General features: G+C 37.5%; 1 protein-coding gene across 1 annotated transcript in view; it reads left to right on the top strand.

Moving 5' to 3' along the window:
- LOC124775072 (elongation factor G, mitochondrial) overlaps nt 1-17,573 on the top strand; it is a 79,219-nt gene extending 61,646 nt beyond the window's left edge. The window contains exons 13-15 of the mRNA XM_047249876.1: nt 1,516-1,635; nt 8,745-8,905; nt 16,942-17,573. Of these exons, the coding sequence (XP_047105832.1) occupies nt 1,516-1,635; nt 8,745-8,905; nt 16,942-17,124 (464 nt within the window). The 3' untranslated portion in view covers nt 17,125-17,573. The remainder of the gene's footprint in view (nt 1-1,515; nt 1,636-8,744; nt 8,906-16,941) is intronic.
- Nucleotides 17,574-25,900: the final 8,327 nt, after the last annotated feature.

The following is a 25,900-nucleotide window of genomic DNA, read 5'->3' as shown; positions in this document are numbered from 1 at the left end:
CAAATCTGCCCCAGACAGAACATGTGTGGGAACAGCTTGGATGTCAGCTCTGTTTCTGTGTCCCGGATATCAAGGACCAGTTACAGCAGCTGTGAGCCAACTTATTTCAGAAAAAGATATGACTTTGACACCCTTCTCAAATAGATCAGTGCATACATCCATGGCAGTAAGGGTGCAATGCCATGCTAATAAGTGAGAGCATATTGCTATGTTCTCTCTAAAATTGATTCAGTTTTCTAATCGCCAGAGTAATGTGCGGTGCGTGCGCATTTGTATGGGCACACACACACACACACACACACACACACACACACTAAGTTGCTGCATTCAAAAGTTTAGAAGGTTTTACTAACTTCTATTTAAAATGCTATCTTTGTTCATGTGATAAAAAATGCATTTTAAAGATCATAATTTGATTCTACAAAAAAATTTGGTCTTAGGGACAGTTGATCTTGCCCCACTTGACTGTGATTTCAACTCTTGCTAAAAGTCCCTGACTTACATATCATCAATAGTCATGTTTCAGTGCAAGAAAGGTTGACCTTCAGTGTCAAATATTTGTTTCAACAAAGTCACAATGTTCAGCACTGTGTAGAAATTTTTCTCTTGTTCAACTCATTTGTTAAAAAACGGTATACTGATGTTGACAGAAATTTCCTCACATGCTGCACTATGATTTTCAAGAGCATCTGCCACAATTTTCACACTGAATTCATCTGTTGTTTTTTGGTTATGCTAATCTTAGTTTATTGTTTGTGCTCACACAACTTTCACAAAAATCGTTAGCTCAATGAGAAGGTGTACTGCTGTCCAGTGTTAATATATGAGAAACTTCAAATAAACTACTTGGATTCCAGTCAGATTTTTGCCACTTATCTATCTTTATGTATGAACCTAAACTGTCACAGAACACACGATTATTGTGGGCGTTATTTCTGACCTTCATTATTACAATACAGAATGTGATATTGACAAAAATAAGACAGAGTTATCATCCACAGGCTATGCCCTGCAGCTGACTTAACTTACAATATTAATGTATTGTATAATTCACTTCACATTGTTGACGACCTATACATTATTTGTGTAATGACACCAATGAATGCTCAATCTTCTAACTGTTCTTACATATTTCACCAACAGTTTTCAACTCCATTTGGTCGTTCAGCAGCCATAGGTCTAAGGTTGATGTTTATCTGAAATGGTTTAAAACTGTGGTTCAGCTTCTATAATACAATTTATTAGATGATTGCCATGAACCTTCCGAATGATAAAGATCCTATGTACAATTTTTTTATAATAATTGGTTGATAAGCAACTGTGTAAGTATTTCTGACATTTTAAAATAAAAAGAATATTAACAAGAGTATTTTGTAAACGTGTGGTCATGAGTGTCCTAATAGCTCAGAAGAAAATTATTTGTTTGTTCTTTTGCAATTGCAGCCTATTATCTTGATGGCTGATAATTTGCTTTTCTAATGTACTTGTTTTTTGAATGTGTTTTTTCCATCTTAGGTCTTCTGTCTGGCCACAAAATAGCAGGGGTGAAATTCAGATTATTTGATGGTGCTCACCACATAGTTGACTCTAGTGAACTGGCATTCATGCTTGCAGCACATGGAGCTGTCAAACAAGGTATTATTCTAACATTGTCATTACATTTTGTTATATTTGTCCAGTTTAATGCTTCATTTAGTGTTGCTACATACGCTGATGAACTGAAATATTATGACCACCTGCTTAATAACATGCCGGTCCACATTTGGAATATGACACAGCAATGATTCTACATGACACAGATTCAACAAGTCCTTTGTGGGTTTCTGGAGGTGTGTGGCACTATATGTCTATGCACCAATCTTGCAATTCACATAAAATACATGCTGATTGTTTTTGGACACAGAACTGACACCTACCAATGTCCAAAATACGTTCAGTTGGGTTCAGATCAGTGCGAGTTTACTGCTGTGCCAGTGGGTGGCATTCAATCTTGCCTTGAGCAGTGGTCGCAATGTTTAACTCGTCAGTGTATGTAGTACTTGTTTACATTCAGGAATCTATTCAACGTCTTGGTTCCTGGTACATAGTATTTTTCACAATATAGAGCAGCCATAGTCATAGGTTCATTGGAGAAATCCAACCAGAACAGGGATCCATTAGGGATAGAATGTATGAGTGAGGAGAGGGAAGGAATATAAATGATCTTCAGGAATTATTTTTTAGGATAAAAATTGTAATAAATGCTGTGGAGGTAAACAATGAATGGAAGAACACATGAATAACTTAATTGCAATCTTAAAGTATCCCTGCTACATTCATTTCAGAAAAGCCCACCTCTAACAGAACCATCCTCTTCCTGAAATACTGCCTAACCCAGGATATCCACCCAATGGCCTTCTTACAAAAATTCCTTATTCTGAATGCCAACCCCTCCTCAGACAAAGACCTCTTTAGTCATCACATTCTCCAATCCTAATCTCTCTTAAATCAATTTGTGCAGAATCTTTTTTCCATGGCTCAGGCATCATGGAAATTTTTCTGCTTCTTTTGTCTCTTATTGTGCAAATACAATTTCCTGCACTCCATCACCCATATCTCCTGCCCTGTCAACCTCTTATGTCACACAAACCCTGCAATGTGGACTATTTCTCTCTGCTGAATTCCCCATAGCTCACTTCCATCCTTCCCACAAGAAGTAGAAATCAGGGAAACCCAGGACACTTGACAACCTATTCCACCCAAATTCAGTTACGCCGGACTCATCAAAGATCTATTATCATTCTTCTGATTCCTACAATAGCAACACTTTTATGCTGCTTACCTTTCTCAGTTGATGCCTCTTTTCAACTGCACTCTTCCCCGCTCTCATGTAACCACCCTCGTTACATCCCAGGAATTCACCTTCACAACATGGTCTTACTATCTTTCCCTAGGTTCCTTTTCAATAACAGCTGGTGGCTATCTGCAGTGTGAAAGCGAAGCTGTATTTTGTCATCACCCCTGCAGATAAAGATTCCATCAGTGCCCTGGATCTCACAATGTTACCTGATGAAAGGTTTTTGCCAACTGTTGGACTCTTTCCACCAATTAACTCTGCCATAGTAATCTCATCCCAGAAGTAGAGCACAACATCGAATCTCCACTCTCATTCCTAGATGCTTCCTAGAACATCTTGCCCCAAATCCATTCCTCTGCCCAACTCCCCCCCCCCCCCCCCCACCCACCCACCCACCCACACACACACACACACACACACACACACACACACACACACACACACACACTTCCGTACCCTACCCACATCTTACATATGTTCCATAAAATCACCTGAACCGAGTACCCTGGAAGAAAAATTGTAGGTAGTCACTATGCTCACAAGAAAGGAATTTCTGTTGTAGTTGACCATCTCCAGCCCATTGCCTGAAACCTAATTTCCTGTCTTTGTTCATTTTTATGACATAGGCATTAGGCTGTGGTCTAAGGTCTGTTTCTTTTTGTCTTCTAATGTTGGAGACATCATCAGAGGCTATAAAGACTAGAATAGTAGCTACAACCAAACCAAACTATTTATACATATCCATGCAGTGGTTGAGTTGTAGCATCATCAGGCCACTTCCTAAGATCACGGAGATGTGCCAACTTGTGATACGGACCTTGTAGGGTGAAAGAGTTGATGCTGTTAGATTCATTTAGTTCTAAGACAACCAACTTGTTTAATTTAAAGCCTTCTTTTTGTTAACATTGTTTCCGTGCTTTTCAATTTTGTGGTCTCTTCGTACGTGCTACCATAGTAATGATTGAATCTTGATAAACAAATAGTAGTGGAGGAATGAATTTCGTGATTCCTGGTTACAGTTCATGATCTGCTACTGCTGATATATCCATGTTTCTTGGACAACTATTTCTGTCTTTAGGACAGGTGTTGTTAATGCTTCTTCTGGCTGTTCCTATGTTCACTTGACTGCATATACGAGGTGCATTCAAGTTCTAAGGCCTCCGATTTTTTTTCTAATTAACTATTCACCCGAAATTGATGAAACTGACGTTACTTCTTGACATAATCGCCCTGCAGACGTACACATTTTTCACAACGCTGACGCCATGATTCCATGGCAGCGGCGAAGGCTTCTTTAGGAGTCTGTTTTGACCATTGGAAAATCGCTGAGGCAATAGCAGCACGGCTGGTGAATGTGCGGCCACGGAGAGTGTCTTTCATTGTTGGAAAAAGCCAAAAGTCACTAGGAGCCAGGTCAGGTGAGTAGGGAGCATGAGGAATCACTTCAAAGTTGTTATCACGAAGAAACTGTTGCGTAACGTTAGCTCGATGTGCGGGTGAGTTGTCTTGGTGAAACAGCACACGCGCAGCCCTTCCCGGAAGTTTTTGTTGCAATGCAGGAAGGAATTTGTTCTTAAAAAACATTTTCATAGGATGCACCTGTTACCGTAGTACCCTTTGGAACGCAATGGGTAAGGATTACGCCTTTGCTGTCCCAGAACATGGACACCATCATTTTCTCAGCACTGGCGGTTACCCGAAATTTTTTTGGTGGCGGTGAATCTGTGTGCTTCCATTGAGCTGGCTGGCACTTTGTTTCTGGATTGAAAAATGGCATCCACGTCTCATCCATTGTCACAACCGACGAAAAGAAAGTCCCATTCATGCTGGCATTGCGCGTCAACATTGCTTGGCAACATGCCACACGGGCAGCCATGTGGTCGTCCATCAGCATTCGTGGCACCCACCTGGATGACACTTTTCGCATTTTCAGGTCGTCATGCAGGATTGTGTGCACAGAACCCACAGAAATGCCAACTCTGGAGGCAATCTGTTCAACAGTCATTCGGCGATCCCCCAAAACAATTCTCTCCACTTCCTCGATCATGTCGTCAGACTGGCTTGTGCGAGCCTGAGGTTGTTTCGGTTTGTCACACGATGTTCTGCCTTCATTAAACTGTCGCACCCACGAACGCACTATCGACACATCCATAACTCCATCACCACATGTCTCCTTCAACTGTCGGTGAATTTCAATTGGTTTCACACCACGCAAAATCAGAAAACGAATGATTGCACGCTGTTCAAGTAAGGAAAACATCGCCATTTTAAGTATTTAAAACAGTTCTCATTCTCGCCGCTGGCGGTAAAATTCCATCTGCCGTACGGTGCTGCCATCTCTGGGACGTATTGACAATGAGTGCGGCCTCATTTTAAAACAATGCGCATGTTTCTATCTCTTTCCAGTCCGGAGAAAAAAAATCGGAAGCCTTAGAACTTGAATGCACCTCATATAAGATATTATGTATAACTGTGATGTGGCAAGTGGCAGGCATAGGTCCTTTTGCGGTATTCAACCAGTGATGCACTTTTCTTGTCAGTTTGAAAAAAACTGAGTCAGTACCGTGATTTCTTAGCATCCTAACAATACGACATATGACTTTTTTTATGAGGAGAAGGAAAATATTTGGTTAACTTGTTCTTTTCTGCTGGAAGCTCCAGATGTTTTAGGATGTAATGGCCCATTTATTACAGTAGACATTTCTTCTGAAAGTAATTCTTAAATCATCAAGCTCTTCTCAAAGTACTGTTTTTCACAGATTCTTTAGGCTAGTCCACCAACACCTTAATTACTGCTCATTTCTGTTTGGAATGGCGATTGAAATTTTTGTGAAAGAACCTATCTTCCTGAATGGGATTTCTGTAGACTTTAGGATACAAAGTTCAGTCATGTTTTTGGAGTACCTGTACTTCTAAAAATGAAGTTTGACCTTCTTTCTCTTTGTCTATTGTGAACTTTTTAAAAATTTAGAGTGTTTGTTCTTTCCACGGGGCCAAACAGCATCAACATGGCGAAACTGGATTTAGTCGTCTTAGCCATCTGAAGGGCCGTTACTTCAAATTCACCACAAGTGTGCTGAGTGGGTTTCCCATAGCCACACCATCAGTTTGCTCATAGAATTTGTTGTCCCATAGAAAATAAGTTGACTAAGTGTTTGGAGAGATCTCCCATATCCTTGTGAAAATACATTCCACCTGTGACATCAATTCATTAAGAGAAACCTTTTGAATTTTATTCTTCTGTTAATATAAGTGTCAGTTTTTCATATAAATGGCTGTGGCCAAATGTTTGGTAATCCCATAGGTCGGGCAGGCAATAATGCTAACAGTAGGCCTTTACAGAATGCCAGGCTTTTGAATTTTTAATAAACCATACAAGTTTGGTGGCAACACTTCCAATTTGATTACAACTTCTTTCAGTGGAAGAAATCAAAGAGGCTTTTTATTAGATAACAGAGTCTTCTTAGTTGTTAGGCAGCATCAAATTCCTCTTCAAACTTCTTCACTACTCAACATTTCGATCCCTCTGCTAGCATCCTCTTCAGAATTCCACGTGTGCTCTGGAGTGTTCTGCCATCAACGGACCAGTGGAATCCTGAAGAAGATGCCATCAAAACTTCAAGGAATGAAGAAGTTTGAAGAGGAATTTGATGCCACCTAATGACTCAGAAAATTTTATAATCAATGATGGCAGCCATAGGGCTTTTATTCACTTGTTCATTACCTCAAGAGCAGAAATTGTGGGATCTCTTTAAGTTTTCTGAATCTTCGTAGTTTTAATCTTGAATTTTACAGATGCTTGCTGAGGTTTCTTGAGTTTGAAGGTACTATCTGAGTGTTTATACCCTCAGGCGATGTCACCAGTATTAGGAGACAAAATGTTAGGCACAGAAACATGCCTTACACCATGGTCTATTGTCCATGTAACGAAACTCAATGAAGATGCAAAACTGGATGTAAAAGCCTGCACTGTACGCTCTAACTACCTACTTTAAGGACATGAATTGCATTCTTCATTGCCCCTCTGCCATCTCTTTCCCATTATCAGCTGGACCCATGTTTGTAACTTGTCATGAGTCATGGCAGGATATCTCAGTCAGTAAGAACATTGCCTGTGAAAGGTAAGATTCTGTACAACTATTTGTCTGGCATACAGCTTTAATCTGCCAGAAAGTTGAACACAAATACTGCTCAGAATGGTTGTCTGGGTTTAACTATTTGAATGTTAATATTGCCAAATTCGTCAGCGCATATTCTCATTTCAAGATCTCTTTCTCTTGTCTTCTCAGTAGCATTGAGGCAATCAAGTCCCTTCATTCATTCTAAAATGGCAGCGAGTTTTCTTGCTATAGAAATCACAACATATAATAGTTTGTGTTATAAAAAAATAATTGTCTGCATTAGAGTCTGGAGTCATTGAATTTTCTGCATTTTTGTATACAAAAAAGAAATATTCATCCCACAGGAACACAGTTCTTCAGGAACTGCAATATCAAGAAGGATATACTTGATTGAACTATCTTTAAGCCATAGATTAGCTGCATTATGAAGCAGATTCATCATACCCCCAATGTTTAGTGTTGTGTTTATACATTATTGTAAAGGAGTTATTTCATAATGTAAAAAGCTAGTGCTGTACTGTACATTCACTTCCTAGCACCAGTCAGTATACACACTATCAGCCAACAAGAAGACCATGACAATGGTGTCTGGTTTCTATTTTGTGTACCACACTTCCCCTTTGTTTAAATAAAAATCTGACTCAGCATCATCCACAGTGACTGATACATTCAGCTCAGGAAAAGAACTGTGATGTAATGTTGCCTACATGAAGAAGAAAAAGAACAAAAAATGAGTGTGAAGGTGAGTCGTGAAATGAAAGATCTATACGCCAAAGTCCCTACTGTGTGTTGTGTGACTAGTAATTTACTATATAGAATGCGTTGCTTTACATATGCTTTTAAGTACCTTTTAAAATAAGTATGTTATAGTAATCACTTTAATCTTAACAGGCAGTCTATTGTAAAGTTTTATTCCATGGTAGAAAATTCTGTTTTGAGTTTTTTGTTAAAAAAAATAATTGGTAAATGTGAGATTAGTCTGTTCTTTTTCTATGATCATGGATAGAGCTGTCCATACTGTAATTAGGAAGCATTTTTATGTGTAGAACTGGTTGTTAACAGTATTCACTTGTCGAAGTTAAGATACACAATGTTTTGAGCAGATTACCAAGTATTGAGTTGTTGGCCAAACGTATGTCATATATGTTCAGTGGGTGACAAGCAAGGGCAGGAATATGTTGTTCCTTAATAAAAAGTCTCACACATTTGTTGCTACGCATGAGTGGGTGTTGCCCTTCTGACAGTGGTGTGAAGGAGGGACAGTACTCCCTGTTCCAAAACCTTCCTGCTGTAGCCATTGCTGTTCAAGAGTTCCTTCGGTATGTAGGAGTCAAGGTGTTTCATCTTGTATCTGTTCATGTGATGGCCTACACAATCAAAGCTGTCATTTACCTATTCTGCCTATCAGCAGTGCAGACTGCCACACTGTGGTCACCACAGTAGTGTGCAGACACCACTGCAAGACTTAACACAAAACACAACAGTTTGCCACTTCACACATCAATATTCGTGTACTCATAGCAGTCTGAGCCAGTTGTGGCTTCTAGACAACAGAAGCTGGCATGGGTCATGTTGCCATTGTTTCAGGCCATAGCAAATGGTATCAAAATGTCAACACAGTCAAGGCTTGTATTAGTCTTAGCAATGGGTAAAATGTAAAAAATCTGTAGACATATTGTATCAAATTACATATAAATTAATTTGGTTATTAAAATTATGCTTCAGGAGTGTTTATTTTCTATTGTATATGTTATTTTGGACTTATTTGTTGTCATTTGTAATTTTAGTGTTTGAGAATGGTGTGTGGCAAATATTGGAACCAATCATGTCAGTTGAAATAACTGCACCGGAAGAATTTCAAGGAGTCATTGCTGGACATATAAGCAAGAGACATGGAATCGTAACAGGGACAGACAGTCAAGAAGGCTGGTTTACAATTTATGCTGAGGTTTGCCAGTTTTACACTTAAAAGATTTTATAATTTAAATTTACAGTTTTATGTTAGATTTTTCAGATATGAAACTTGAAAAATATACTATAAATTTTTGTGTCTGTCACAAATGATTTATTGTATGTGTGTTCATGTTTGTTTGTTTGCATAATTTTCTTTCTTTGCTGTTACACAAAAATCGTCGTCTTATCCTTGTGATTATTGACAGAAGATTTAGAATAATGAATTGGAAACTATCTTTACATGTAATTAGTTGGTAAATGACATTAATGTCTCAACATTGTTGTTGGTTCAGAATTGATGGTGAAGTGAACTGCTGAAATGTCGGTTTGTGATATTTCAAAGAATTTTCAGTAGGAGTTGAATATTTTTATTGCCAGTCTTGATTTTACTTTTGCCTTGCATATGCCAAGAGGCTTCTACATCAAATATGTTCACCATCATATGACCACTAAAATGCATTTCTTTAGCTGAATTTGCCAATAGGCAAGCAAATTATCCTACCTGACTATAGCAGTGTGACTTGAAAGGAGGGTTGTGTATGTATATATATATATATATATATATATATATATATATATATATATATATATATATATATATATATAAAAACAAAGATGAGGTGACTTACCGAACGAAAGTGCTGGCAGGTCGATAGACACACAAACAAACACAAACATACACACAAAATTCAAGCTTTCGCAACACACTGTTGCCTCATCATGTCATCTGCATCTTCATCCCCCAGATCCAGTATCTGCATGCCTCCCATGGTATTATCCTTCCATCTCTTTCTCAGCTGTCCCAGTGTTCTCTTTCCTTCAGCTTCTCCATCCATTACAGCCTTTATTATTGTGTTCTCCCCTCTCCTCCTCACGTCCATACCATCTTAGTGTGTTAATTTTCACACTCTGTTGCCTCATCATGTCATCTGCATCTTCATCCCCCAGACCCAGTATCTGCATGCCTCCCATGGTATTATCCTTCCATCTCTTTCTCAGCTGTCCCAGTGTTCTCTTTCCTTCAGCTTCTCCATCCATTACAGCCTTTATTATTGTGTTCTCCCCTCTCCTCCTCACGTCCATACCATCTTAGTGTGTTAATTTTCACACTCGTTACGATGTCAGGCAGTGTGTATAATTATCTGAGTTCTCTGTTTTTCCTTATTCTCCACTGTTCATTTTCTTTCAGTGGCCCATATATTTTTCTCGGTATTTTATTTTCAAAAGTGATACTTTTTTCTCCGTTTTCTTTGTCAGGGTCCATGTCTCACTTGCATAGCACACTATTGGCTTGATGACGGTCTGATATATTCTTATTTTTACCTGCCTAGATAGTAACTTAAATCTTACGATGTTGTGCATAGCTCCTAGACATCTTCCCCCAGCTTGAATTCTTGTTACTATCTCTTGTTCTATAAGGTTTTGTTGGTTGATGTTGACACCGAGGTACGTGAATGTGTCTGTCTTCTGTATTGTTATATTTCCGATTTTTAGATGGTTTGGTCCTTAAATGAGCTCTTCTTTCTAATACCATGAACTTTGTTTTACTTTCATTTATAGTTAGACTTACTTTCTTAGCTTCTTCCTTTAGCACAGTTCCCATTTTCTCCAGTTCTTCCATGTTCTTTCCTATCAGCATAATATCAGCCGGAAAAGCCAGGACATTTATCTTTTTTCCTATGGTGACTCCTGCACTTTCACATGTTGCTCTCCTCATGGTGTTGTTGAGGGCCGAATCGAACAGGGTTGGTGATATGTCATCTTCCTGTCCCACTCCTGTTTTTACTTCAAATGCTTCTGAGAACTCCCCCTGTACTTTCACTCTACACTTTGATTCCATCACACACATTTTAGTTAGCTTTATCAGCTTGTCAGATATCCCATACTCTGTCATTATCCCCCACATTTCCTCTCTTACTATGCTGTCATGAGCTTTGTTGAAATCTATAAACAGATGAAAGGTATCATGATTGTGTTCCCAGTTCTTATCTAATATTTCCCTTAGTGTGAATATTTGGTCGATCGTTGATTTATCTTTTCTGAACCCTGCTGTGTCTAATATTTCCTCAATGTATGGGTTGAGCCTGTTCAGTATAATTCTTGATATTACTTTATAGCATATACATAGGAGAAATATCCCTGTGTAGTTCTGTGTCAGAATTTTGTCTCCTTTCTTTTATATGGGACATACAGCAGCAGTTTTCCATTCCTCCAGCATTATTTCTTTTCTCCATATCTCTTTTATTAGTCGAAGAACCAACTCTGATGGAGGTGAAGGAGGCAATAAACAGACCAAAAAATGAGAAGGCCCCTGGAATAGACATGATATCAGCAGAGCTCATCAAAAGAGGAGGAGACAAGATACATGAATGGTTAGCCGAACTGATAAAACAGGAGCCCATGTACCTTGTCAAAATGCCAGATTTCATGCTCTATTACGGTGTCCGATTCATTAGTGTGCTGATCCTCTGCTGCTGTGCCCTCCTCACAATCTCTGCTGTAGATTGTGGAAACGATGTGCTCAGCTGCTGTTGTTTCTTGTCCCCTTTCGTGCTGGTTTGGCCTCCTTTAAATTATTCATTGTGCTTGAGTTGTAGCCAGTGAAAAGTGGTGAAAGAATTATCTAAATAATAGTATGGTTTGGCAATTGGTTTGTGGTCTATTCTTCCATGCTATCTGCAATTTGCAGCGTATGCTGTGCAAATGGCCACCTCTCAGTTTTGATTACTGTGTAACTTCAGAGCATCATGATGGACTATTGCATGTTGAGTGTTGCTTGACACTATATCATGAAGCTAATTTTAAGTTTTGCAGGAACATTTTTGCACAGAAGTCAAGTGTTATCATGTGAGACGTTTTCAAGAAAAAGTACTGACTTAGTAACAGATATCAGAATGCTTCTGAAATATTGCTGTAATGATACATTCAATTCCCTTAAACTGTTTTCATAATATGTATGCATCATTTTAACTTCATTCAGTTGAGAACATTTGACTCAAAAATTTTCTTTTTATGATCATAGCAATTCTCCCCACACAATAATTAAAATGCTTGTTGTATTTCTATTCTAAAGTATATACAGTTACACTGTTACATGTTACAGATGATTTTCCAACAACCTCTCCTTGTCACTTGTACATTTGATGAGTATTTATATTTTGATGAAGGTTCAAGATAAAAAAAGCATCAAATTATGATGTTTTTCTGCAGACTGCAATGGAAAATGGGAATGATTTTCCAAAATGCACCGTTATTATCCTCAGCTACTTAATATCAACTGCTAGATAAAGAACTCCTCTAGATTTATCCATACATTACAGTCTTCATCAACTCACATCTATGTCATTCCTTGATGTTTTTTTTAATGTCAACTGTGTACCATCCACTGGGTAATCTTCTCAGTCTTTTCTCGTTTCTTGGAGTCCAGCAAAGAACTTCCTTGGTCTGTCAATCATACATTTGCCTGGCAACATGTACCATAAACTTCCACTCTGCTTTGATCATTTGTCCTTTTTCTTGTTTTCTGTCTCCTCTAGTAATTCCAAATGTGCATCTCTCCATTGCTCATGTAGCAACCCTTGGTTCTGGAATTATTTTCTTGTTAAGTTTGTATTTCACTGACAGCAGGGAAACGGGCCAGTAATTTTCTGTCTTCTGCATTACCTTTCTTAAGCAAAGGTACAACTCTTGCCTGTTTTAACTGCTCTGGAAATGTCCCTGATGTGAAGGATTCATTCTTTTGAAAAATCTTTTATTTTGATTTCTGATAGAAGTCGTTTGTAGGCTTGTAGTTTAGGGAATGATTCGATGCCTGATTTTACTGTTATCTGACAGAGATGGTCCGATAGTCCGAGATCTTTCACAGCTACATCACTTTTTCCCTGTCCATATTTGTGGTCACATGGTCAATTACTTATGCAGTCGTTTTAGTAACCCTTGTTGCACTGTTGATCAATAGGGACATGCCAAAACTTTGAAGGATGTTTATGAAGGTGCTGCTGGATTCATTTATGATATTAGTGTTGATGTTAATGTCCCCACAAAGAATTATTTTGACCTTTGTATCTAGAACTTCTGTTAATTTTTTTGAAAAAAGTGCCCACACTACCACTGGGAGATATATACACACACACAAAATGATTAATTTCTTGGTGATATCAAGCCCTGTTAATTCAACAGCTGATATTTCAATGTGTTTGTCTTCACTTACTGTACTGAGGTCATGTCTTGATTTGAAATGTGTTCCTTTTCTGATATAAATGCATGATCCTCCACCATTTGAAGTAGTTCTGCTGGAAGAGTTTGCCCTTTCATACAATGATAATACTACATGTTGGATTTCTGCGTCTCTACACCATTGCTCAGTAATACAATCTACTGTGAAATTCAAAGATTGGAGCTCAATTTATAATAGTTGTATTTTATTTTTATGATGTCATACATCTCAAAGCAATAACAACCAGTCCTCCTGCAGAGCTGTTCACAAGTCTTGGAGAGTGGTTGGTGGATGCTGACGTGATACAACACGTCTCCCTTGTGCACCCCAGACATGCTCTATGGGATTCAAATTGAGAGAGCAAGCAAACCATGCCATGTGTACAGTATCTTCTCTATTTCCAAGAGAACCAGTTAAACTTTGCTGATACACCCCTACAATTTCATGAAGATGTGTTCTAGTGCTCAACATAATCCCTGCCCACACAGTTAGGGATCATCCTCGATATCGGTCTCTTTCCACAATATTTGGATCTCGAAATTGTGTTCCATGTTCCCTCCAGATGTGAATCACCGACAATCACTCTCCAGACCAAATCGGGACTTATTTGTGAAAAGAACATTTGCACACTGTTTGAACGTCCAGGTGGCCATGTTGATGACTCCTCTTTAGACATTCCCTTTTGTGAAGACGCATCAGATGTACGAATACGGCAGGTCTCCAACAATAAAGGCCACTCCACTGAAGCCTTCTGTACACAGTTTGCCTCAATATAACATGTACAATGGATGCTGCAAGGTCAGATGCCAGTTGCCATGAAGTACTAGCCGGTACTGTCATGCCCTTAGAGCCAAATAACGGTCCCCTCATTCTGATGTCACATGTGGTCAGCCCTTTACTGGTCTTTGAGGTACAGTTTTGGTCTCTATAAGTTGTCGCCAGATCTGAGAAACAGAACGATTCACATTAAGCCACTGGCTCTCATCATTTTGCGGCTGTCTTGCTTCCAGTCAGCCTATGGCCCTCCACCATAGTGTGTCTGGTTGGTGTCTTTTCTGTGCCATACTGCACCATCTGTGACTGTGTAAACAGTGATTGTGGATGTGAGACTACCTGGCAAAGACTACCCTATTTGATAGGTGCCCTGACATCATCTTTGGTGTGGTTACCTTTCGACTGGGGTGCTATCTTCCGCACAGAACATGATCGTACAGAAATGTTTTAACAGTTTGTATGATTATATCATGAATCAGACACAGGACGGGGAAATAGCAGTTTGTTGCTTTAATTTTGGATACCAGTGTACTTCTAAAGTTTTTAAGAATATTTGAAGGACTATAGAAACTCTTTGCTTGTCTTCTCCTTCAGTTCTGAAATTTCCACTACTGTGATAAAGTTTGATGGAAGGTCTAGCATTGACGTGTGCATTCTTGAGCATATTAACATAAATTGGAACAAACCCATCTGTGCAGCCAAGGTTCCAAATGCACACTTGTGCCGAAGTAGGTCGTTTGAATCCTGGTGGTGGAAGGAATTTTCATTGCTGATATTTGGCTAGCAAGAGGAGGAGAGGTGATGACATAGAATTACTGATCACCAAAATTTATATCAATGTCTAGTTCCAAATTTCTTCGCCGTGATGCTAAGTGTGAGGGCATATTACACTGCTGATGATGATCTGTCCAGTAGGTGGGAGCATTAAGCCCATCAGACACCGTATTGCTATTTGAAAGGCGTAGCAATACCAGTAATTTAGTTGTCCATAGATCATTTGTCAGCTTCATAAAGGAAAAACATGTATACCAGTGTATGTATATACTGGTTGGCTGTGGCGTTGTAGAAGAAACCATCTCGAAATTTGTCTGAAATGACTTGGACTTCCTTCAGATAACATTCTAGATGTCATGGATCAAGGAAATCTGGTGATAGCAGTATTTCTTGACTTTCAAAAAGCATTTGACTCTGTACAACACCAACATTTATTAAAAGGATATGATCATATGGGGCATCAAACACAATTCATGATAAGATTGAGGATTTCTCTGTAGTGAAAGTGCAACTGGTTTACCTTCAAGTGTGTCCCAGGGAAGTGTTGAGGTCCTTGTTGTTCATGTTGTCTATTAATACATGGCAGACAATAAGAATTGTATGCTCAGATTTTCATGGATGACATAGTTAACTATAATGAAGAACTGTGTAAAAAAACGATGCACAAATATACAATAAGACCTTAATAAGATTTCAAAATCGTGAGGTTGGCAACTTGTTTTAAATGTTTTGTTGATGTAAAATAACGTACTTCACAAAAGCAGAGGGTAGTATTTTATGATGATATCAGTGAGTCATAGTTGGCATCCTTTAATTCCTACAAATACCTGGGAGTAACCCACAATTTATAAAGATAAGAAATAGAGCAATCACATAGCCTCACTCTTAGGTAAGGTAGGTGACAGACTTCAGTTCATTGGCATAATATTGGGAAAATTCATTCTACAAAACAGAGTAGTTACAACTGCCTCCCATCTTAAGAATACTGCTCAAGTGTGTAGGATCCGTGCCAAATATGATGAACAAGTTATACTACATGTATACAAAAAAGGGTTTAGGCCCTAGTACTTTGTCCATCCTCAGCAACTGTAAGTACATTTGTTGAAAAAAATTAACAACCAGTTGCACAAAAGAAATTTTATTTCTTTACAGGTGTTGGACACCTAGTGCCCTTCTCGAAGAAGCTTATAAATATTGCATTATTAGCGAGCATAAAAAATAAGCAGGTTAATGCAGCATAGTACTTCAGCCTTCTCTGTAGAACATCTTGCTCACTGTGTTGCTATCTGCCTTAAAATTGTGTTTGGCTTACGATGTACTGTCCAACAGTGTTATTCAGCTCCTTTAATTCCAATAGGTGAAAAAGACCAGTTGTAATACCAGTTTATCTGCAGGGTGGAAACCTTCTACAGAAAATTTCACTATTCTGAAAACTGGAAAACAGTCACTTATTTCCCGTGACCAGATTAAGTGTCTTTCATTTGAGAAACAACACTAGCATTTCTGACACTGCACTGATTCCACTACAAAGAATACCCATGGCTTGATTTCCAAAAAAGAAAGAAGAGGGTCACAAATGGTCACAGGTTTGTTTGATTCATGGGAGGGGATCATGGAAACACTGAAAAATTTGTATTGGCAGACACTTGAAAATATGTGCTAATTATTCCATGAAAACCTATGTACAAAGTTTCAAGAAACAGTATTAATTGAAGGATCTAGTGATATTTATGCTGAATGACAACTGTGTCCGTATTATGTCACAAACTTTGGTTTGACCTTTGAAGCCAGTCTCTCTGATGCAGAAAAGTATTAAATAAAAATGATTGATGGGAAGCATTTTTTATGATAAAAACATATACAATTTTCAAAATAATGGTAGGTATCAGATTGGCAGTTTATTAACCAAGGGGTAAACTAACAAAAAGAATGTGACAGATACAGTTACAAAAGCACTGCTAATGGCTAATAAGCTCCGTCCCTGTTAACATAGTCACCAGTCTTAATAAAAATAACATTGCAGCCATTGTGTTTATGTGGAATGAAAAAGAAGTCCAGAGCATATCAACTCCTTTTTGATTCACACTTTTTATTTATTTTTCCTGCTTTATTTTGTAGATGTGTTACATTTGTTACAGGACTCCCTTTCTTTCAGATATGCTGCAGTGTTTGAAATGAATTCAAGGACCAGTTTTAATATACTGTATAATTGAAATTTTTAATACTCTGTTGAGTATATCATTATTATGCATATATTATGATTTCAGGTACCTCTCAATGAAATGTTTGGTTATGCCTCTGAGCTGCGTTCCTCCACACAGGGGAAGGGGGAATTTGCCATGGATTACAGTCGCTACTCACCATGCCTACCCGATGTTCAAGAACAGCTAATGCAAGAATATCAAGAAAGCATTGGAAATGTACCTCAGCAGAAGAAAAGGAAAAATTAAATAAAGTCTTTAGATAATTTGATCTAAGCAAATTATATTTAGTTATCACAGTAATGGGGGAAAACTGTGGAATCAATATCCTTTCCACTTTTCGTTCCATTTGACTACTGTCTCTGTGAGTTACTGTGTAATAACTCAGTGTATTCTCCTCGATCAGTTGTGATATTTTGAATGTCTGATTACTAGACATTATTCAGTGGTCTGAAGACATAGATACAGTCTGTGAGATTATTTGTTGAAGAGATGTGGCTAGAGAACTTTTGCCACAAAACTGTGATTTGAAGAACAGGTTACCTATTTATGCTGAATGACAATTGTGTTTGTGTTATATTACAAACTTTGGATGGACTTTAGAAGTCAATCTCTCTGATCTGGAAATGTAAGTTATTCGTATCAGGATGAGATGTAAATATTGTATATAGCAGTCAATAAAAGTATGAGACATTTGATGTTGTTGTTGTTCATAGTTAAGAAACTGTGTTTGACTTTCAATTCTGTGTTACTACAGTTGACATATTTCTCAGCTTTTCAAAGATTTTAAATTGTTAACTTCACCTTCCATAAGATGAATACCTTTCACTGGTAACAACAGAGTATATCATGATCTGTTTATAATAAATACAGAATTGCAAGGACTATTTGGAATGTTTGAATATGCAATGTAATGCCTGTCACCTTGTATAATTCTGTGTGGGCCAGCCTCATAATAATATTACATACATTTTGTTTCGTAATTATTACAGACAGAAATTGTAAATCTTCCTTTCCCTATACACAATTAAAACATTGGATATTGTATAATTCTCTTCCTCCAGCAAAGACTCAGTATTTTGTGTTTTAATAATAAAAAGCATTCCACCATTCATCATCATGCTGCCAAACAGCGATCCAAGTATGACATGCATTCCAGCTCACAGCTTCAAATTACCAATGTTTTACTGCTGCATTCCGTAATGCCACACAGGCTCTCCCAAGTTGCTATGGGATTAGTATCCATGGGAAAAAGGATAGTGTGTAAAATGATTTAAACCCTTTTTTATTTAGGAGAATGTGGTGTATACAGGGTGGAAATGAAAGATATTAACAGTTATCTGGAAATCAATGGTATCTGTGCTAAAGGCAATGCACCAGCTTGCACAGTACACTCAAGTGGACTACACGTTATTCCCACGATGGCAGAGCCCTCGACACACACTCTGTTATCTACATTACTGGCCACCATTTCCACAATCGCACAGTAATGCAAAGTAAACTCTTTCCAACATATTTTACTGAGACAGGCATATCTGTATGAATGCATAACCTTTGGGTGGGGGGAATGTGCCATGGATGCATGAATAAAGTACAGTTTAATTATAGTTCACTTTTTCATCCTCATCTTGTCAAATGTGTGCTTTACATTATTATTTTTATGCAGGTCGTTCAAAAGTAAAAGTACAAAAAACACTGTGAGTATAACTGAAGTCTTTATTCAGAAGTAATCACCGGAGGCTCAAGCGTAACTATCCCAGTGTTTCGTGAGCTATAGGATTCCCTGTTCCCGGGATTCCTGTGGCTGTGACAGAAGCCAGTCCTCCACTACACTATGTCCTTCTGTTTGTCATCCGAGATGAAGTCTTCCCCCCCCCCCCCTTTTTTCTTTTTTTTAGAGGACCAAACACATGGAAGTCACACGGCAACATGTCCAGGTTGTGTGCCACCAGACGTTGAAGCTGTTCCCACTAGAACTTGGCCATTACACTCTGTGTGACCTTGGAGACATGTGGACAGGCATTATTGAGCAGAATCACTCCCACGCTGTTTGCTCTCGATAGATCTGCATGGGTTATCAGGTGTCTCACAATAAGTTTCACTATTAATGATATTTCAGTGCTCGAGGAATTCGATTAGAGTATCAGACTTCTGACATCAGAAAAAGGCGGTGAGCATCACATTGCCTGCTGTGGCCAAACTTCAAAATTTTTAGGGGGAGGCGGTGACGCATGCCATGTTGCCTAGGTGTCTCACAATGTTATTCCATAGCGGCATATGCAGATTCAGTTGATCTGGTTTTTATGTCATTTCATACTTTTTCATCTGAACACTCCATATAGATCTGAAGATGACTTATGCCATGTCAAAGCTACTTAAAAAATAATGAGTATTTTTCTTTATACTAACAGTGGTAACAGTTTCCCAAAATATCTTAAGTAATCATGTGCATAGGTCAGCTGTGGAGCAACATCTGAGAATAACCCCAATATCAACACCAGGTAGGTCAATTATCAAACCATCAATATTGTGCAAGGTATTTCTGGTACTGCTGTCATTCCCTCCAACCCCCACCCCACGCTGCCCTGCCCTGCCCTCTTGTTCCATTTGTGAATGGGAAGAACAACTGTCACAAAGTATCCATATGAGCTCATAATTTCTCGTGGTAGTGCTTCTGATGGTACTCCCTGACGTTTTGTGGTTATTGCTGTTTCCAGTGATTTATCACGAGTACTATAATATAACTTTATAAAAGTGGTGAGCTGTAGCTCCTAAATATTTAAAGTGAGTAATATTTATGAGCCACGAAGAGGTCCTGATAAAATATAGCTTCATTCGCTACCAGTTTCAATCAAAATGATCATCATCAGGCAATATAAAATTATTTACAGCAGCCCTGTAGTGCAGTACACGCCAATGTAAATATAAAATTATTTACAGATGTGTAAAAAATAATGTATGTAGTCTCTGAAAAACAATATTTGTTTAATTAAATTGCATCGATAAAATTACAAAACAGAATGGGTGGCCAGTGGTTACCTTCAGCAGATAAACTCTTAGTGCTACCAAAAACCAGGAACTAAAGTACAAACAATTATCCTAGCTTGGAACTGTTTGTTCCTGACTCAGGTAAGATAGGGACTGTTCACTCAGACCCCAGGAAGATTAGGAGCCACATGTTGCAAAGATGACAACAGATGAGTTCCTCTCATGCTGGTGTCTTGAGTGACCTGTCCCTACTTTCCCTGAGGTAGGAATGAATAATTTCAAAAGTTACTGTAGTTTCTTGTAAGTGTGTGTGTGTGTGTGTGTGTGTGTGTGTGTGTGTGTGTGTGTCAGCAGTATTTCATTTGAAACTAATTACTGGCCTGTCATTCTGTCTCTTAATTTTATAGTTTTCTCAAGTGATTTTGCATTTAATAAAAACCACATAGATATGCAGTTTCTGATGTACTGTGTACCTCACAATGTTAAATGTTCAAAATGACAGCTCCTGCCACAATGCGTCATCAGTAACAATATAATTACCTGACATGTGTACTCTAATAGCTCTGTCACAATCTCTCAGCATCTATGGCTTCGCAATATATATTTGTTCTCTGTAGTTACTCCAAGGTAAGACTACAGGGAGCAGTAAATCAAGAGACTTAGCTAGATATCCCCACTTTCGTCCTGTGTATCTGTCAGGGAATGTGAGATCAGGAACGCCTTACACTGAATTGAAGTTGGAGAGATACTCCATTCTATTCCAAGTAACAATCTACACCATCAAGAAATTCTTTAAGATCAGGAGTGATAATGTGAAACATTCTATAACAGTCGATACAAAGAAGTATGACCCAATCAGCCATCTGGAAGACACACAGCACTGATACTTCTGGTAAATTAACATACTTCTGCTCAATAATGTGTGGATTTTCATTATCTTAGTACATGCTGTTATGACACGTTACTGTTCTGTTAAGTTTACTTCATACAACAAACAAATTAAATCTATAAACTTTCCTTTTTTCAACACAATCACAAAATTTTATTTGCCTATTGATATTCTTGTTTGGAGCACAGAGAAGTCTCAAAATGTAAAGCTCCCTTTCCTCAGTTCACAAAATTTTTCAAACACTTGCTCTCCTGAGTGCAATGTTACAATAATATTGTCTCCCGGAATTCCCTAGGAATCGCGTGAAAGCCTGACTCAATACAACTACATTTCTGTTGGTCATTAAACTTCTCTATCATCTGCAGCTTTACATCCTGTACTTTTCCATTGACTTCAAACTTGTCTGGGATTCTTCCAATCTTTAACCTAGTTAGTGGATGTGTTCCAGATTCAGTGCTGTAATGTTGTGGAGCCTCACTCACAATTTCTCTTTTTCCAGTAACACTTAACTACCCACTTCCATTGTTCAAATAACTGTACCATGATTTTTATAATTCTGCCACAAATAGTTTATGTAGTATTCTGTTTCAAAAAATGGACATGTTATTTTCTGACATAAATTGTATATGTATGAGGTTTAGCAACTAAGAAACTTAGAAATACGCACACATTATTTTGAGGCAACTCATATGTTACATGACTGTCCTTGGAACATAAACTCTCAGTATTTAAACAATAATCCATCCTGCTGTGCACAATTCCTATGTTATACCATTTGTCACTGGAGTCTGATGAGGTTTCTGTAACATTTTTGCACTTGTTCATCAAGCCCAGGACGGAATGCACCACTCATATTATAATCTCCATTATCTCTTCTATTAATCCTACCTGTTAATGAACCAGACACACAAACACTAAACGTGAACTGGTGAGGCTTTTTATAGCCATTTCTTTTGAAGATAAGCTACATTTCCTTACAATTCTTCCAATGAATCTGTCTGGCATTTGCTTTCAAGCAACAGGTGGTATATGGTGGTTCTAATTTAAGTTACTTCTGATGGTACTCCCTGACGTTTTGTGGTTATTGCTGTTTCCAGTGATTTATCACGAGTACTATAATATAACTTTATAAAAGTGGTGAGCTATAGCTCCTAAATGAATCGAATAGTTTTGTATCTTTCCACCTATTTACATTTGTATGTAATGTTTATTTATTGGGGATCAACTGATAGCCCTGCTCGAAGCATCAATCCTGTGCGGGTATCTGCATTTTGCTACAGTTTCTTGGAATAGCAACATTCCTATATACAACAGAATTATCTGAGAATAGTCTTGCTGAGCTTCCATTGTTATCCACCTGGTCATTTATATATAACATGAACAGTAAAAGGTCTATAATGCTCCCTCTGCAAACTCCCAAAATTACATCTACATATATATTCCAGAAGCCACTGTACAACGCGTGGTGGAGGATACTTTATACTTATAAGGTCGATTTTGTGTCCCATTCCATTCACATGTTGAACAAAGTAAAAATGACTGTCTATACATCTTTGTATGTGCCCTCTGTTACCTTATTTTCATGATCCTTATGTAAGATATACAATGATGGCACCAGAATTGTTGCTCAGTCTTCTTCGAGTAAATATTCTCTGAATTTACCCAACAGGATTTGACAAGAACTGTGTTATCTTTCTTCCAAGAATTGCAAAGGATTTCAATTAGAAGTTTCATATGGGCTACAGTGTATGTGACAATCAAACTAAGATGTGTCTTTGTCACTTTTCATTAATTTATTTGATATGCATGTATGTATCTGTTTATCTTGCAGGTTTACCCACAATTATAAGGAAGGATAGGAACACAGCAATCAGTCACAATTCCATTGGTTTCTTATTATTCTTGCATATACAGAGTTCAGCTATAAATAGCCATCTTCGGTGCATTTATAACTGAAATTTGAAAATGCAATGGGATTGCGAGTGATTGCTGTGTGTTCCTACACTTCCTCATAATGATATACGGCTGCTGTGCACAGCGGTTCCTTAAGTGGTTACCCACATATGTTTTGTACAAGTTTTCTTGGTGATCTTTATGCCTTTGGTGACCATTGTTTCTGTAACAACATCATGGTCATTATTCCCTCCATCATTATTTGTTGTCCCTTTCTTCATACACTTTCATCTTTTCACTCTCCTACCTTGCAATCCTTCCATATACAACACTTTTTCCCTCAGAATGTCTCTGTAAGCTGTTTTTTCAGCTTTTATATATATTTTTTATTTATTTATTTTTTACTTTGTGGTTCCAACGTGTTGTTGACTTATTATCCCACAAATATTTCGAGATCTTTTCGGTTGATATACTCTCTTGTATTTGATATTAATGTCCAAAAAAATACCACGTTTTTTTCTCTTTACCTTTGATATGTTTTCTATGATACTTTTGTAATTATCACCTTGGCAGCATTTCTAATTTATCTAATTATAGTATAATGGTACACATACTCTAGCATATAGACATTCTGGTTTTACTAATGTATTCTAACGCCTTATTTATGAATTTTTAGACAGGAACTTTTTATTGTAAATGTTTATAGTTGTGCCATATGCCCTTCCTATTTTATGTATCCTTTGCCCTACAGCAGCTTTTTCTGAACGGTTTTCTTATCTTCCCAAGATATTTAATTTTTTTTTACCTTCTCTATTTGTCCAATATCTCTTTTTCATGAGTTTCAGGACATTTTTAATGTTTGTTAAAAATGTAGTTTTCTCTCCAGAAATTCTTAAGATGCTCCTACTGGCTATTTCCTCTAAAGGATTAATTTATATTAAAGCAGATGTAACATTTTCCGAATAATACAGAAGTCATCTGCAAATGTGAACCAGTTAATTCCAGTATTTTCCCCCCTCTCTCCAACCTTGTACATGAAATCTTCCATTCATTCAATTTTTCACTCCCAGTTCCCACTGATTTTTTTAGTGCAGAATTAAGAAGAATTGGAGATAAGCAATCACATTGCTGTACGCATGTTCTTATTTTGAAGGGCTGGATACTTCTCCAATAAATTTCACTTTAGATACTGTGTTTGTAACTTCTTCATGAATCAGATTTGCTAATTTAGACTTTACATCAATTCTCGGATAATTTTATCTTTAGTTCCTATTTCAACTGAATCAAAGGCCGTTTCGAAATCAACAAAAATTGCGACAGTACCTTCTGAATTCAGTAATCTGTGTTGTATGCTTTAACTTCACATTAAATATTTGTTCAGAGCATGATCTGCCCTGCTAAAACAGCCTTAACATTCACCTAAATGGTTGGTCAATGTTGTTTCTACTCTATTTAGTAAAATATTGGATAATATTTTATTTGCAACTGTTAGCAAAGAAATTCATCTGTAGCTGTTAATACAGTATCTGGTTTATTGCCTTTATTATGTAGTGAATGTATCAAGGCTACCTTCCACTCTCATGGGAGTTTTTCTGTTTTCAGATTTCTTCAAAAATTAATTTTAGCCCTTTTTTGTTTTGTTTATGGTAGTGACAATTTTAAAGGTTTCACTGTAATAGTCTTCTTCACTAGCTTCATTGTTGTTAAAGCTTTAATTACTTATCTAATTTCTTTGAAAGTCTGAGATAAATCTTCTTCATGATTTTCATGAGTGTTTAATTCCAGCTTATGGATTGGTTCTGGACAGCTAAAAATCTAATCAGTATTTTGCAGGTATTTCACAATTTCATTGTTGCTTAAGTTATGTCTGCCTTTCTCATTTATGGAACAGACACTTGGGATTGGTATCACTTCAGTATGCTCATAAAATCATGGATATTATTTTTTGAAAAGTTTTCTTCCATTTCTGCAGTTTCCTCTTTTCAGTGCCTCTCTAATTATCCTTTCCTTTTCCTTTCTTTACTGTTTCAATTGATTGCAGTGTTCAATTTTCCTTCAGCATTTCCACTTTTCCATTCTTTGGTCCTCTCTGTTAAAACATCTTCACATATTTCATTTCACCATTTAGACCTACACATCACAAGAAATAGAAATTATTTTAGAGATTTTTTTCAGTTTGTTTTCATGTTGACTTACTGATTTGTCTCTCTCCAATATTTGCAATGATTCAATGTGCAGACGTGGCTGAGCTGTGGTTTTCTAGGAGTTCCGAAATGAATTTTTCCAATTTAATATCTTGTCAGTTTGGGCATCTAAACATTTTGAAGTTTTCATCTTGCTTATTGTTTTCACACCTTATCATTGGTGTAGCACCCACAAAGGTACAGAACTGAATATGTTGTTTCTTTCTGAAATTGTGAGAGTGACCACTTGCTAGAAACCACACAATAATACATCTAAGAACATTATTACCAGTTCGTCTGTTGCAAGTGTATGTTTGGATTGATTAGAGTCGTAGTGTCATCTGCAAAAGGGTTGCAGTTGTAGTGTCATCTGCAAAAGGAACACATTATGTTTATTAGAAGGAAGGTAACGTACATAAATGAAAAACAACAGTGGACCTAAGACTGAACCTCATAAGGGATTTCTCCAAATCAGAAGAATCTCCACTGCTTGGATTGTGTGAATTATTAAGTACAACTTTCTGCATTCTTTTGCTTACATGAAAAATTATTCACACCGTCAATCCCATAAAATAAATTTATTTAGGAGAATATTGTGATTCGCATTTACTTGTAGACCATACAATGTCACCCTGTTACGTATTATGTTTTGAGTTCCATCTACTACGATGTCCTGCATAGCTGATCCAGTATTCCATAATCTTTTATTTTATTCACTTAGTGACACTGTGGAACTGCACGGAATGCCTTCTGGATGTTATGGAAAATCGCACCAAATCATGTACTTTTATCTGTGACCCTCTGTATCTCATGGACTAACAGAGTGAGCTGAATTTTAAAATACCTCTCTGAAATTCATTTTGTTCCTATATATTTTTGTTTTCTGAAAAGATCATAATACATGGGTAAAACATGTTCTGTAACCCCACAGCAAAAGATGGAAAACCTGGGATGTAATAACATGAATTAGGATACATTGCTTCCTATCTATATCTACATCTACGTCTACATCTACATGGTTACTCTACAATTCACACTTAAGTGCCTGGAAGAGGGTTCATTGAACCATTTT

Source organism: Schistocerca piceifrons, chromosome 2, assembly GCF_021461385.2.
Source record: "Schistocerca piceifrons isolate TAMUIC-IGC-003096 chromosome 2, iqSchPice1.1, whole genome shotgun sequence".
Lineage (NCBI taxonomy): Eukaryota > Metazoa > Arthropoda > Insecta > Orthoptera > Acrididae > Schistocerca > Schistocerca piceifrons.
The sequence above is the reverse complement of the archived record's forward strand: the minus strand, read 5'-3'. Positions and strand labels throughout refer to the sequence as shown.